At 35.9% G+C, this 13905-nt stretch overlaps 1 protein-coding gene and 1 long non-coding RNA gene across 3 annotated transcripts; one reads left to right on the top strand and one right to left on the bottom strand.

Annotated features, from left to right (window-relative positions):
* The first annotated feature begins 1485 nt into the window (after nt 1-1485).
* LOC124370211 lies at nt 1486-4272 on the top strand. Its single transcript, XM_046828501.1, has 4 exons — nt 1486-1753; nt 2029-2372; nt 3320-3434; nt 3633-4272. The coding sequence occupies exons 2-4, from the start codon at nt 2031-2033 to the stop codon at nt 4142-4144; spliced, it is 969 nt and encodes a 322-aa protein (XP_046684457.1). The 5' UTR covers nt 1486-1753; nt 2029-2030; the 3' UTR covers nt 4145-4272.
* On the bottom strand, nt 2366-5299 carry LOC124370212. Of its 2 annotated transcripts, XR_006923170.1 has the most exons (3): nt 5006-5299; nt 4283-4595; nt 2366-3245 (listed from the first exon to the last, which is right to left on the bottom strand). It is a non-coding gene; the product is annotated as an uncharacterized LOC124370212 (long non-coding RNA). The 2 variants fall into 2 exon arrangements; XR_006923169.1 differs by lacking the exon at nt 5006-5299 and having other exon boundaries at nt 4283-4686.
* Between the last annotated feature and the right edge of the window lie 8606 nt (nt 5300-13905).

Genomic DNA, 13905 nt, shown 5'->3' with positions numbered 1-13905 from the left:
GCAATCTCGTTTTTCCAAGAACGATTATGATAAAATCAACTGCATTGCCCAGTTACTATTTAATTGGACCGAAATTGACAACAACGCTGTTATGGCAATCCAAGTTTTATAACTTGTCTTTAAGTTTCTCTGTACATCTTAAGTTTTTTCACTCTTATGCAAAGAACAATTTTGTCAAAACAGACAAAGCAACCACAAGAATAACGTTCCAAGAGTTGGCTGATTTTTTTATTGAGAATGATCTTCAAGCCAGTGCACCAGATGTTTGGCAGCTACTAGAAATATCACTTTCGTGGCCTATCACAACAGCAAGCGCAGAAAGATCGTTTTCTACACTACGAAGGCTAAAGACATTTCTTCGAAGCACCATGACAGAAGACCGCTTAAGTGGGCTTGCCCTGATGTCTATTGAGCAAGAATTGACGTCTGAATACATGAAAGATAAAAAACTAGATCTGTTAGTTGACAGATTTTCAAATCTAGCCGATAGGAGGCTAATGCTTCATTAGAAGTAACGAAAATTGGTTCGTTGAAAACCATTACTGTAGTTCTGTTCACCTTAAAACTTTGTCTTGTACACAAATTTGTTTTTGTGTTATAAATGTCCTTGCAGTTATGTCTAGAATAGAATAAACTTGTATAATTTGAAATTGAGTCTTTTTACAATCCATCAATATAGTAAAAATTGATTAAAACCAATGTTTAACAAAAATACACATATACTTTACTTTAGTTCTTAAGTGGTAGTTTTCAAAAAAGTTTCCACGGGACCACGCCCCCCCCCGGAGACCCCGTGCCCCCCCAAATTATTAGGTCACGCTACGCCTATGGTAGTGAATGTATGGATTTCCATATATCGCGAACTATTATGATTTTGAATACATATCATTAATACCCTGTAAGCTGCTGAGGGAGTCTGTAGAGACCACCAACCTCCCAGTTCTAGACCAAGTGATGTTGAGGGCCTTCTCTATGGCTGTTAGTTCCGTTGTAAAGATAGAGGAATCATTACGGAGACTGAAGCCGTAGCGACTACCAGCATTAACGAATGCACAACCCGTCCTCGAATTATCCTTTGATCCGTCAGTAAATACAACATTGCAGGGAGCTAAGCTGCATATGAGTCACCCAATTCCAAAACTCGTTATGTCCACAAAAATCGATGTTGTTTTTTTTTTGCACCTTTCGATAGTTGGTTGCCCTGGTAATACATTTCAGAGGTCTAACAGTTCCAAAAGTCGTTATTTTCTATTTAAAAGTCGCTTTGAAAACCAGGTACAGTTCCAAAACTCGTCAAGTCCATGGCTAAAACTGTTCCATAACCCGTTATGTTCACCTCACAGTTACTGAACCAAAACTCGTTAAATCCTACTGAATTTCACATTTCACTCAGTGATTCAGTTCCAATAGTCGTTTTGTCCAAAATAAATTAGACTTATTAGTTTAACATGAAAAAACCAGTCTTACAACTGAAATTAGTATTAAGGCGGCGCCAGACATGCGTCATTCGTCAAGCACCGAGCAGCGACTCGCCGAATCGCGAGCAGTGTGGATGTCTGTTTGTCTATTCGGCAAGCAGCAAACATTAGTGCTCGTTGTTTCCCGTTCAGTGTCGGTCTTTTGCACACATCAAAGTGGACGAATATTTGGGAAAAGGCAAACTTTGCTTCATCCACACATTCGGCTTTGTGGTTGGGAGATAAGAACTGTTCACGGTTTCCAATTTTGTCATCAGAGCCTCATTGACTATTGGGTAAGACGAATTTTATTTTCTTAAATTGAGGTTAAGTAGTTCTTATTTGGCTGAAAACTAGTGAATGACCAGGCTACTGAATTATAAACTGAATTCTTTAAATGTTTTAAAAATTCCTACAAATATTAATATTTAATATTTTGTCATGATTAAAGTTACAATTTTAAGGGTTTTCATGTCCTATACAGTTATTGACCGGGGTTCCCCATTAACTCATTAACATTTTATGAACTTAAGAAAAATAACATAAACAATAATTTTATTCTTATTTTAAGGTATGGAGTGGCCTAATGAGTTGGTGTTGGATTTCTTACAATACTATGAGAATGAACCAGTTATTTGGAACCCTTCTCATCCCAATCACAAAAATAGAAATGAAATATACGATGCATGGAAAAGAATCGAAAGCAAGATGGGTAACAAGTTTTCTGTCACCGAATTGAAAAAGAAAAAAGACTCTCTGATGGCTTCATTTAGAACGTGTTTGAAAAAGGTTAAGGAAAGCTGTAAAAGTGGAGCCGGATCTGATGATATATACAAACCAAATTGGTTTGCTTATGAAATCATGGAAAGATTTCTCAAAGATAAGAACCTGCCAAGAGAGACACTTAGTTCAGAGGTAAAATATTTATATTTATTTATTAAAATCAATGGTACAGGGTACACATGTATTTAACTGTAGTCATTTTGCCAGGGGATTTTTCCATTGTTCATAAAGTATTCAGCAAACTCTTCTCTGTATTCCTTTGCTGCGGTACCTGGCTTCCTAGGCACTTTCTGTAGAGGTAACATAGATGTCATATCAGCGGTATCTTCCCTCCACGACCCTCCTGTAACCATACCATTATCTTCAGAATCAAAGGTTCCCGCTGGAGTGTACATCGATCGTGATGTCCTGCTTCTTCTTAAAAAATTATGCAGAATAACACAGGTCATAGTAACTAGTGCCACTTTGTCAGGTTGTAGTAGCATTGGCTTCCTTAGTACACGGAAAACACTAGCCATTATTCCGAACGTATTCTCTACTATTCTTCGGGCTCGTGATAGACGGTAATTAAAAAATGCGGGGTTTGCTACCTTGTTCATGGCTACCTGGAAATGGCTTCATGAGTCGCTTACTTAAAGCAAATGCATCATCACCAAGAAATACATACGGCATCAGTTTTTGTCTCCCTGGTAGCGGCTCATCGTTAGGTAAATTCAAACTCTTACTTTTTATTTTGTTGTAGAGTACAGTGTTTTTAAAAACTGCACCATCACTCAGTCTTCCTTGACAGCCACAATCAGCGAACATAAAACAATACTCAGCGTCAACCAGCGCCATGAGTACAATACTGAAGTATTTCTTATAATTGAAGAATTCGGATCCACTGTTGATTGGTGACTGAATTGTTACGTGTTTCCCATCAATAGTACCAATGCAGTGTGGGAAATTCCACAGTTCCTCGAAATGCCGACTAATTATTCTCCACTCAGTCGCAGTAGCAGGAAGCTGAAAATGTTATTTAAAATTAGTGTCATTGTAATACTTTACATTATACAAAGTTACTACATTTGTGATTTCAGGTGGCTCCACCTCCAAATGAAGAGCAATTCCAAGCCGAAAGGAACATAGATTTGCCAAATTTATCAGATAATGTACCATCTGCCAGCAGGGAAGAGCCTGAACAAAGAAACGAAGGTAATGTGTTTTTTTCTATTGACTATCCATCACCGTAATTCGTGTGGGAGTCCCATAATTTGCACCGTTGTAGTACTGGAGTTATTAAGATACTTAATGAATTTGTCTTTAATTATTTTTGTAACTTTACAACATGACATACAAAATTGTGCTTTGCATATATATTTTATTCCATTATATTGTAATGTTTCTTTTCAGCTATTGTTCTACCTGCTTGTGCCACAACTTCGCCTAACTATGCCTCATCTTCCTTTAAACCTCCACCACGAAAAAAGTCCAGAACAGCTGAAGAAATTGAGATAAAAAAGAAGATGGATGCTGCGTTTACTACTTTACAATCACTTCAACCAAAAAAAGAAAAACACTTATGTGACATATACGGCGAATTAGTTGCGGCAAAATTAAAATCGATGGACGAGTCTACAAGGGAAATATGTATGCACCGGATTGACAACGTTCTTTTTGAAATGAGAATGGTGAAAGGACCTGCAACATCGGGCAACACCTACTTCATGCAACCATCACCTTCCTCGTCAGCTTCTGTAAATTCATCCCCATGTCCTGATGAAACTTTAACATTGTACACAGTTCCAAGTGATTCCAACGAATTACATGCTCTCTCTGGAACTGTTGTAGTATGTTCTGATGCTGAAAATAGTGAACATCCTCCAAATGTTGGACTTGAAAACTACTTTTCCAAATTTAAATAATTGGTTACTTAATATGTTACTAAATAATATATACTTATTGTTTAAATGCTAAACCTAATAACAATAATACGTAAATGATGTAAATGTTCTTGTACAACGTGACGAATAAAATGAGTTTGAAAATTTTATTATGCTTACCTTAATAACATCCTTCAGTACTTCAATTATTGAGCTGCATACTTCTGGAATTATCTCTGATATTATTTGGGGTGATACTTTAAACTAGTAATGCAGGCTTTTAAAACTATCTCCTGTTGCTAGGAATCGTAAGGTTATGGCTAAACGTTCATTCGGTGGTATTGCTTTCCTCCACTTTGTATCTTTCTTAGCAATCAAAGGTGTTACTTTTGCTAGTAGTGAACTAAAATCTTCATTAGACATTCTACAGAAGTTTTGGAACTGTCCAGAAGGCTCTTTTAACAAATCTGCTAATAAGTTTGTACCGCTGTACCTGAAATCAGAAACATGCAATAAAGTGTTAATTATTACTGTAGGTGGCATGGTAAGACTTAAGCCCAAGATCATGATAACTTATATATATATATATATATATACAAGTTATCATAACATGGTGTATATATATATATATATAAAACCATGTATAAATACTATGTGTGTGTATGTGTGTGTGTCATCGAAAATATTAAATATGCTTAGTACGTAAGTTGCGACGGGGGTATTTTTTTATTTAAACGTATTAGCTGAAAACTGTATACCTAACTAAATATACAAAACATTGGGTAAGCTGTTCTACAATATATTATAGCTTAATCTTAGTGCAATTACTATATATATTGAGAAGTGTCCCAACATTCCCAGGGATAACAAACAAAATTCAGTTATTATTTACAAGGTACTTACTGGCTTCTATTACGATTTACGGATACCGCCCACCATCTCCTTCTTCTAGGTTTCCTTTTCATTTTTAGCAGTAAATATCCTCCAGTTAAAATTATAAAAGCGTGATAAGCAAGAAGAGCATCATCAACATCGACATCCATGTTGACGATTATTTGCTATTCCCAGAACGAACACGTGCTCGGAAAACCTCACATGTGTGTAGACGTCTGCTCGTTAATCGGCAAATAGCAAGACAACTAGTTCGCCGAACGTCAAACAATCGGTGCTTGCCGAATGACGCATATCTGGCGCCGCCTTAAGTTTAGTAATATTTGGGCAGCTGAATTTTTATAACAGCTGATTTTGGGTTGTTGCAACGATAATATTCATCTATTTACCTTGCTGTGTCCAAGAGCCTGTTTTAGGTTAGTTCTGCAATCTGCATTCTTGAGTAGACTTTTGTCAAGTATTTTATTGTTTAAATCGCTAATTAATTAGTTTGTTTATGATGGAGCTTGAAGAAGATGCTGATGATGTTTTTGAAGTAGACACTATAACACTTGCACCTAAGGGGAAAGCACGTAAACGATTGAAAACTTCAGAAAATTGGAAGAATGTTAGGGCCAAGAGAGAGAGGTGAGTAGGCCTAGGCTATAGATATTATAGGCTACTGATAGCCTGCAAGTTTTTTAATTTACTTTTTCATTTAATTATTGTTAAGAGCATTGTTTTAAAATACCTCTTTTTTATTGTAGTGATCCTGACATTAAAGAATCATGTACGTTTTCTCTGATTGACCTATAAGCTGAACTAGGCTATAAGCTCTGATTCTCTTGTTTAAACTCACTTTGTTGTTGTACCAATTACCAAGCAATGCTAAACCCTAAACCAAGCATTTGTAGCAAAATCCTGAATATCACCTATAGCATTTTTATGTTTAATGGCATCTATATAAATCTTACTCTTAAGATGCACAAAATCTATGATAAAAATATTGATGCTGTATTTTTTGTGTTATGCTAGACTATCAAATGATTAAATATTGGGTTTTTTCCAGATACAAGTCAAAAAATCTACCAAAAATGCCAACCTGTAACCATAAAGGCGGACCATTTAAATGTAAGGAACTGGGGATGCAAGACGTACGACGGATGCATGAGAGGTTTTACGCTAATCCAGATCGAGAAGTACAAAATGAATTTATTTTAAAATTTGTGACTGTTGAAACCCCACATCGCAGAAGAAACTTGCAAGAAAAGAAGGTAACAACTAGGTATTTCCTAAACAAACAGCGGAATGGTGTTGTCACCAGAGTACAGGTATGCAAAAAACATTTCTAGAAGTACTCGGTGTAAGTCGAGATCGTGTTCAGATCTTGTGCAAGAAATTTTTTGAACAAGGCACTACCCCTGCAGATAGAAGAGGAGGGGATACAAGGTCTAGGGCTTACTCCAATAAGCGGGAAGCTGTAAGAGCCTTCATACAATCAATTAACCCAGTAGAAAAACACTACTGCAGGTCTAAAAATGTACAACGGTTTTACTTACGCAGTGATTTATCAATTGCTAAACTTTACCGCTTGTATAATGAACAATATGAACCTGACAATAAAGTTAAATATGAATTCTTTAGAACAGTATTTGAAACCGATTTCAACATAGGCTTTGGATCGCCTGCAACAGATGTGTGCTCATTTTGCCTTATGCACAACGAGCGATTAAAATTGAGTACAGATGAACAAGAAAAACTACAATTAAATGCTGAACTGACTATACACAAAGTCAAGGCTACAGCTTTTTTTGACAATCTCCGAAAATCTGTTGAAGGAGTAAAAGTTTTGACATTTGACTGCCAAAAAAATCTTGTATTGCCTAAATTACCAGATCAATCCTCTTATTATCTGAGACAGATGTATTATTACAACTTCACTGTTTGTGAGGGTTCGTCTAAAGATAAACAGACCAAAGAAAACAAGTTTTGTTACATTTTGCTTGAAAACGAGTTCGCTAAAGGATCATGCGAAATCGCATCAGCAATTTACCATCGCTTATGTAATACAAATTTAGATGGAATCCATACAATCAAGCTTATTGCAGATGGCTCCGGGGGGGCGAATAAAAATTCCATTGTTGTAGGGATGGTTTGCACTTGGCTTGCCAAACATTCGCCCCCCACAGTATCACAGATGATTCTTATTTTTCCGATTGTGGGACATTCCTACATACCCCCAGATAGGATTTTTGGCCGAATTGAAAGAGAGATAGGGGCCAAATCGACCATTGTCAACCCTGAAGAAAATGAAAAAGTGTTTGAAAGTTGGTACTGTTTTTAAGCTAGGTACAGATCTGGATGTACATGACTGGAAAAAAGCAGTAAGCGGCACTCCCAAACATGGAGAAACTCCAGCTGTACCGGGTACCGCTAAAACCCCAGCTAACTGGCATTTTCAGATCATGCCAAGCAAGAAAATAATTTTATCAAAATCAAAAAATCCTAGTAACTCAACTATATTTTTGTTTAAGGCGAGGTTGGATACAATATGGATGTGGGAGCAGCCAAGTCAATCTGTAGAAAAGGTAAATCATGGTGTCAAACTTCACCGGAAAAAATAAATAAAGGTGTCTTATTGAAAGATGAGAAATTAAATGATTTGATGTCTCTGCTTGCCAAACACTATGAACATGATTGGAACTTGCATCCAAACTTAACTTTCTACAAAGAACTTTTGTCAGAACAAGAAGCTCTTCTACAAGCGCACGAAGACAGCGAGGAAGAAGTTGATGATGCAGATGAAATTCGCGAAGATGATGAAAATGTTTTAGGAGTGTAAAATATAATGGACTTTGGCGTTGAAAATAACGTTTTTGATGTTTAATTAATTATTATTACAAGTTCATTTTATAATCTTTGAGTAATAAGGTTTTTGATCTAACTTACTCTCTTTATGTTTTCGGAGTGTAAAATTTTAAAAAATTGGACTTGGCAATGTAAATAATTTTTATATTGTGTAATTAAATCCAATATTAATTCATTATTAACTTATTTTTTGTAACCCTAGTCCCGAACTTCCAAAATTAATAATTTCACTACTTGGTGACAGTTCAAACTAAAGGCAACAGTTCTAAAACTCGTCAACTCCCATTTACAGTTCCAAATCACGTTATGTCCAACATTTATTATTAATTTGTAAATAAACTGAAACTGAAATATTTTTAGGATTAGGAGAAACAAGTAAATACAAAAATAAGTTAAAAGAATCAATTTTATGCTACAATTATTAATGTTGTAAGATGTTTTTTTCATTTCCTGATAAATTTCATTTTTTGGACATGACGAGTTTTGGAATTGGACGACTGGAATTGGAGTTGGATTATATTATAATCCAACGGAACTCCTGTTGGTATAGGTTATCTGTAGTAGAGGACTTATTGTAGAGGAGGGGGGTGCAAATGTGGAAACATGAGGGTAATGTGGAAACGTCAAGTAGTATTTCGACTACAGGGAGCTTCGCTCTAGCGTCGATTGCCGTAAACAGTCACTCTAGTTCCTACTTTAAAACGGTACAGCGCTAGGAGTTAGTCGGGCATTGTAGTTGATGGTGGTGCATCGGCCTCTGTTTCGTGAATTTCCAAAAGTTTTGGAAGGTAAGTTTTAGATATTAGTTAGTCTATCTTATCATAGAGATAGCGTAGTGCGTATCGTCGTATTGGAAAAGGGAGCTGTATGGAAGTTATTGTTGGGTTTCAATGAATATGTAAGCTAACTTTTTCTTGAATTAACTCGTAAAATCCAATATGGCTAAAGTGTGGGTAACCTGGAAACATGTATATGGTTTCCACATTACCCACATCATATGCATTGTTTCTAATATGCGATGTGCTTCCGTTTTAGATGCCAAGGAAGCACATCGGGCCGAGGCGAAAGTCTCTTTTGAAGAAGTGGGATCCTGTAAATATGATTAAAGCTATAACAGCATACAGGGAAAATAAGATGGGAGTAAGAAAGCGTGTAAAGGAGTTTAAAGTGCCCCAGACGACACTTCAGCGATTCGTCAAGAGTGGTCTGAATGTGTTGGTTTAAAAGTAGGACGTAAACCTGTCCTACCTGATACTATGGAACAGCAGTTGGTGGAGTTTTTGGTCGAAATGGATCATCGTTTTTATGGCCTTACTAGGTTGGATGTCAAAAAGATGGCTTATTAACTAGCCCTAAAGAATAATATCAAGCACCCATTTACCTCAAATGCATCTGGTAGGGCTTGGTTTGAACTTTTTATTAGGCGACACAAAAACAAAATCACAATTCACAAGCCTATGGAAACCTCATTTTCACGTGCCAATGGGTTCAATAGGGAAGCAATAAGCAAGTTCTTTGACATTCTGGAAGCTGAGTACGACAAGCAAAATTTGACAGCTGACCGTGTCTACAACGTGGACGAAACCGGACTAACTGTAGTCCAGAGCAAGATACCTCATGTAGTAGGGCTTAGAGGTAAACGTCAAGTGGGGGCAATTACAGCAGCTGAACGAGGTTCGCTGGTGACTGTGATATGCTGTATGAGTGCCGGTGGAAGCTTCATTCCACCGATGATGATCTTTCCCAGGAAGAATTGGACAGATACACTAATGAAAGGAGCGCCACTTGGGGCGATAGGAAAATGTCATTCATCTGGATGGATTCAAACAGAGATTTTTACTGAGTGGTTTGATCATTTTCTTGCTATGACGCATCCCACAGTAGAGTCACCGATTCTGCTTGTCTTAGACGGGCACAACAGCCACGCAAGAAACCTTGATGTTATTGAACGTGCAAAGATGAACCATGTAACAATTGTGAGCATCCCCCCTCACACCTCTCACAAGACTCAGCCACTTGATAAGACATTCATGGGCTCGATGAAGACATAGTACAGTGAGTACATCCGCCAATGGCTGCGCCAAATCAATCGACCCTTAGGGCCTTATAATATAGCCGAATTGTTTGGTAAGGCTTACTTACAATGCCAGACGGCCTCTATCGCTGTCAAAGGATTTTCTGAGACTGGAATATTCCCATGTAACCGAACTGTTTTCAGTGATGTCGATTTCCTTCCCTCGACACCTGCTATTAGAGAGGAGCCACGCGAAGATCTCGCCTTGCCGAATACCTCTTCAGAGGATCACGCCATACCGGGAACCTCTTCAGAACTTCCCAACTTGGCAAACACCTGTTCAAATATTTGTGTGTCACCACATGACAATGCCATTACCTCCGATGAAGAGGAAGACTTCCAATAAAGGTTGAAAGCCAAGTTCTTGCACTGTTTTCACATCATCCCCGTACAAGCAACAACTTGGAAGAATCCTTATCAAAAACTAAACACAAGCTGCCCCCAACTGGAAAGAAAACTGGTAAAAGATCCAAAGCTTCTTCTTCTGCAAAAACATGTAACAAACGCCTGCATTTTGATAGAGTCGGATGCTGAAGAACACAACGAATCCATATCTTCAGGAGAGTCCAATCTAGAACTTCCAGTTGGTGTAGAAAAACCCTCTGATGAAGATGCCCTGTGCATATTTTGTGGCGATCCATTTTCAAAAGATGTGCGTGGTGAACTATGGATCCAATGTCAGTTATGTGATGAATGGTGCCACTCTGAATGTGCCGGTGTGGAAAAAGACATTTATGTTTGCGATTTCTGCAAGTAAGACTATGTTGACTATGTGAACATATTGAGACTATGTTAAATAAAATTTTAGATAAATTAAAGACTTTTAATTTAAACTCATCCAACTTTGTAATAAATTAAAATATGTTTTATTTATTTTTTCTTATCTAAAATTTTTTTCTACCAATAAAAACAACTAAAAAAGAATATACTGTGCAAATTTCAATATTCCTACTTGTTTAAGACATTATTTACTGTACATTTGGGATGTTTCCACACTACCCACACTTTTTTAACAATCTGAATCTGTAGTAAGTTTGCTAAACATTTTTATAGTTTTTAAGTACATGGATTTTGCAATTATGGTTGATGATTATCTATTATCCACATTACAACGTATTAAAAGGTAATTTTTCAAGTTGAAATAACAATCCTCTGATTTTTTACTAATTAAAAACAAACAGGGTTTCCACATTTGCACCCTCTCCTCTATTCAGACAGTCTTGTACTTATCTCAGGTTTTGTGACTATCCAAGGTGGAACGTCACATTGATGTACTACCCTAAAATCGTACTCATCTAGTCTTAATTGTTCGACATAAGATCTAGCCCTCACACCTGTGGGTGATGGGTGGCGGGGTCTCACTAGGAATAAATCTTGAAGAGGGTTAAGTAGGACTGATTCAAAAGCAGGGTTTTCAGGTTTTGATGATAATGCATAAAATTAATATAAATTAGGGATACTTGCAGTCGTCTGTAAACAAAGGAAGGTTCTCCAGTTTCAGCAAGAAAATTGATGATGGGGGTAGAACGAAAGGCTCCAGTGGCCAGTCGTAAGGCAGAGTTTTGGACTGTATCTAAAATTTTGAGAACATTTGCTTTTGCTGATCCGTAAGCATGGCAACCATAATCTAGGCAGGAACGAATGGTGGCTTTGTAAAATTTAAGCGAGCAAACACATTTGTTATTAAGATTTCGGATGTGTGCCAACCAAGTAAGACGAGAATCAAAAATAAGACCGAAAAAATTTATTTCCTCAACGGTTGATATTCTCTGTCCCATCAAAGTTAGTGATGGCTTCTCTGTGGTTTGAAGCCTAGAAAAAAAACTATGCACTTAGTTTTCAATGGGGATTTATATATAAAAAGGCAATAAAAATGTAGTAATTATGTCTGCCTTTCCATTTTATGGTAACTATCATTTTCACTACAATCTTGTATTTTAGAAATAAAAATTAGTCCCAGAACAAATGTGACTTGACGTTAAGTGACGCAAAACAAAGGTTTTTACCCCATGCAAAACGTACATCTATAGCCTGCCAAAACTAGTCATTTAAAAAAAACACACATATATATAACAGGTGTAACCGACATAGTAACTAGCAGAAACAGTGCAACCGTGAGTTCAGCTTTTTTTCCTTACAAATGTAGTGCATGTAATATGTCATGTGTATTTTAGAAGAACCAAACACCAGTATATCAAGTTAAGGAGTTACAGTTTTGTTATTGATATTTAGCATTACATACATAACTGTGTAATACTATACAAGCTATTTGGTTAAAATGTATCTGTCAAATAGAGTGCAACCAGTAATGTAGTCTACTTTTAGTTGTCAGTCCGCTGTAGGATTAAAATACAAACAAAACCATGGAAGTACAACGTTTTTAAGTGTTCATGTGACAATCTAAAGTGTAATACTCATACTGAAATTTGATGTAAGAAACTAACTACAGTACCTTTTAAGTTGCTTTGATTAAAGCCATTCGTAAAAGTTGACTTTAATAGCAGTATATTATGCTCACATTCAAAGCATTATTTCATATGGAATTATTGTATGAGGTAATGATATTAACTCAATTAGGTCATTCATACTAGAACCGATTGCAAAGCATTGCTTATACAATTGAAAGTATTAACTGCATGTTACTTATTTATTCTTGCAATATTATTGCATGCTAAAAACAATCTTAAAAAAATAATTTTAAATAGTTCTATATACAATCATTTTTCCAGACAACAAGAAATGAACTTAACAACCATTTTTACTGTATGTTATACATTTCATATTTTACACAAGGCTAAATAAAGTTTAATTGGACTTTTTACTAAACAATGCAGTTTCATTAAAATGAGTATCCTTTGACCCTCCCCCTTCTTTCCTTGTAAAAACTGGACACTCTCTTTTCTTTCCTTGTAAAACTGGAACTGAGCCGTAATTTTATAGCCTAATTTTGAAATGATAATTTTTTAACATTATTTTGTATTGGACATGTACTATATACATGTTATAGAATCTTATAATATTGGTAAAACTAAATTCGTAGATGTATGGTAAATCATATAATAGATTATAAGCTAAAAAAGCTGTTCCTGAAAAATTTGCAAATATGGATTTTTTTGATTTTTTTTGTGGGCAAAAAACACTTACGCCATCTCCCTTATGCATAGATGACACCAACTCATAATCGGTGGTGTCAGTTAATACACATAATTTACCTACACGAAAACGTACAAGTAGGTAAATAAAATATTACATAGAGGGAATAAATAGATAACAATTAAATCAACTTGGGAGAGACTGTAAAGTGGTCTAGCCCACTAAACGATAAAACACAAATAACAGGAGGAACTTAATAGTATAAGTTAAAGACTATAAATATATTACAGTGTTTGCCACCAAGATGGTTGTAAAGAGGCCAATCCGGTAGCGGTAAATAAAATTTATAACAATTTTTTTTTATAGGGCCATAAAACACAAGAGGTTATCAATGGCCTCTGTAAGCTTGACAACCGCCTACTGTTGTAGCGTTGTCATTTACTTGTGCTATAAAGTACGTATAGCCAAATAAAGATAGCTTAAACAGTGCCTTATAGATATTATATAATTAACCCATAAAAATAATATATCAACTCAAAAAATGTTTGTGAAGGTGACTTTAGATAGGCCACTTTGACAAAAGTTAAAATATAAATTACAGGGGTATCACATTAAATAAATAACAATATACCAAACTCAACAATGTTATTGCCAAAGTGACTGTAAATGGGCCACTCTCTCAATCATTAAAAACCAAATAACAAGGTAATAAATACTAAATGACAAAACAATAGGAATGAAAACATTACTAGTGGCATGGCTGTAAATGGGCCATACTCGTAATAATTGTAAATCTAACAAACAGAACAAACATTATAAACTAAATAACTAGGGTAAATCTAAGATAAATTAGCATAACAAATAACAAAATAATTAATAACCATAACTATATTCGGCC

Source organism: Homalodisca vitripennis, unplaced genomic scaffold (genome assembly GCF_021130785.1).
Source record: "Homalodisca vitripennis isolate AUS2020 unplaced genomic scaffold, UT_GWSS_2.1 ScUCBcl_58;HRSCAF=869, whole genome shotgun sequence".
NCBI classification, from domain to species: Eukaryota; Metazoa; Arthropoda; class Insecta; order Hemiptera; family Cicadellidae; genus Homalodisca; species Homalodisca vitripennis.
The sequence above is the reverse complement of the archived record's forward strand: the minus strand, read 5'-3'. Positions and strand labels throughout refer to the sequence as shown.

Bases quoted from the DNA above. Each gene is read 5' to 3' on its own strand.
- LOC124370211 (XM_046828501.1), top strand. From the start codon at position 2,031: ATGGAGTGGCCTAATGAGTTGGTGTTGGATTTCTTACAATACTATGAG. The intron at 2,373-3,319 runs GTAAAATATTTA...TTGTGATTTCAG, and splicing joins GAGAGACACTTAGTTCAGAG to GTGGCTCCACCTCCAAATGA. The intron at 3,435-3,632 runs GTAATGTGTTTT...GTTTCTTTTCAG, and splicing joins GCCTGAACAAAGAAACGAAG to CTATTGTTCTACCTGCTTGT.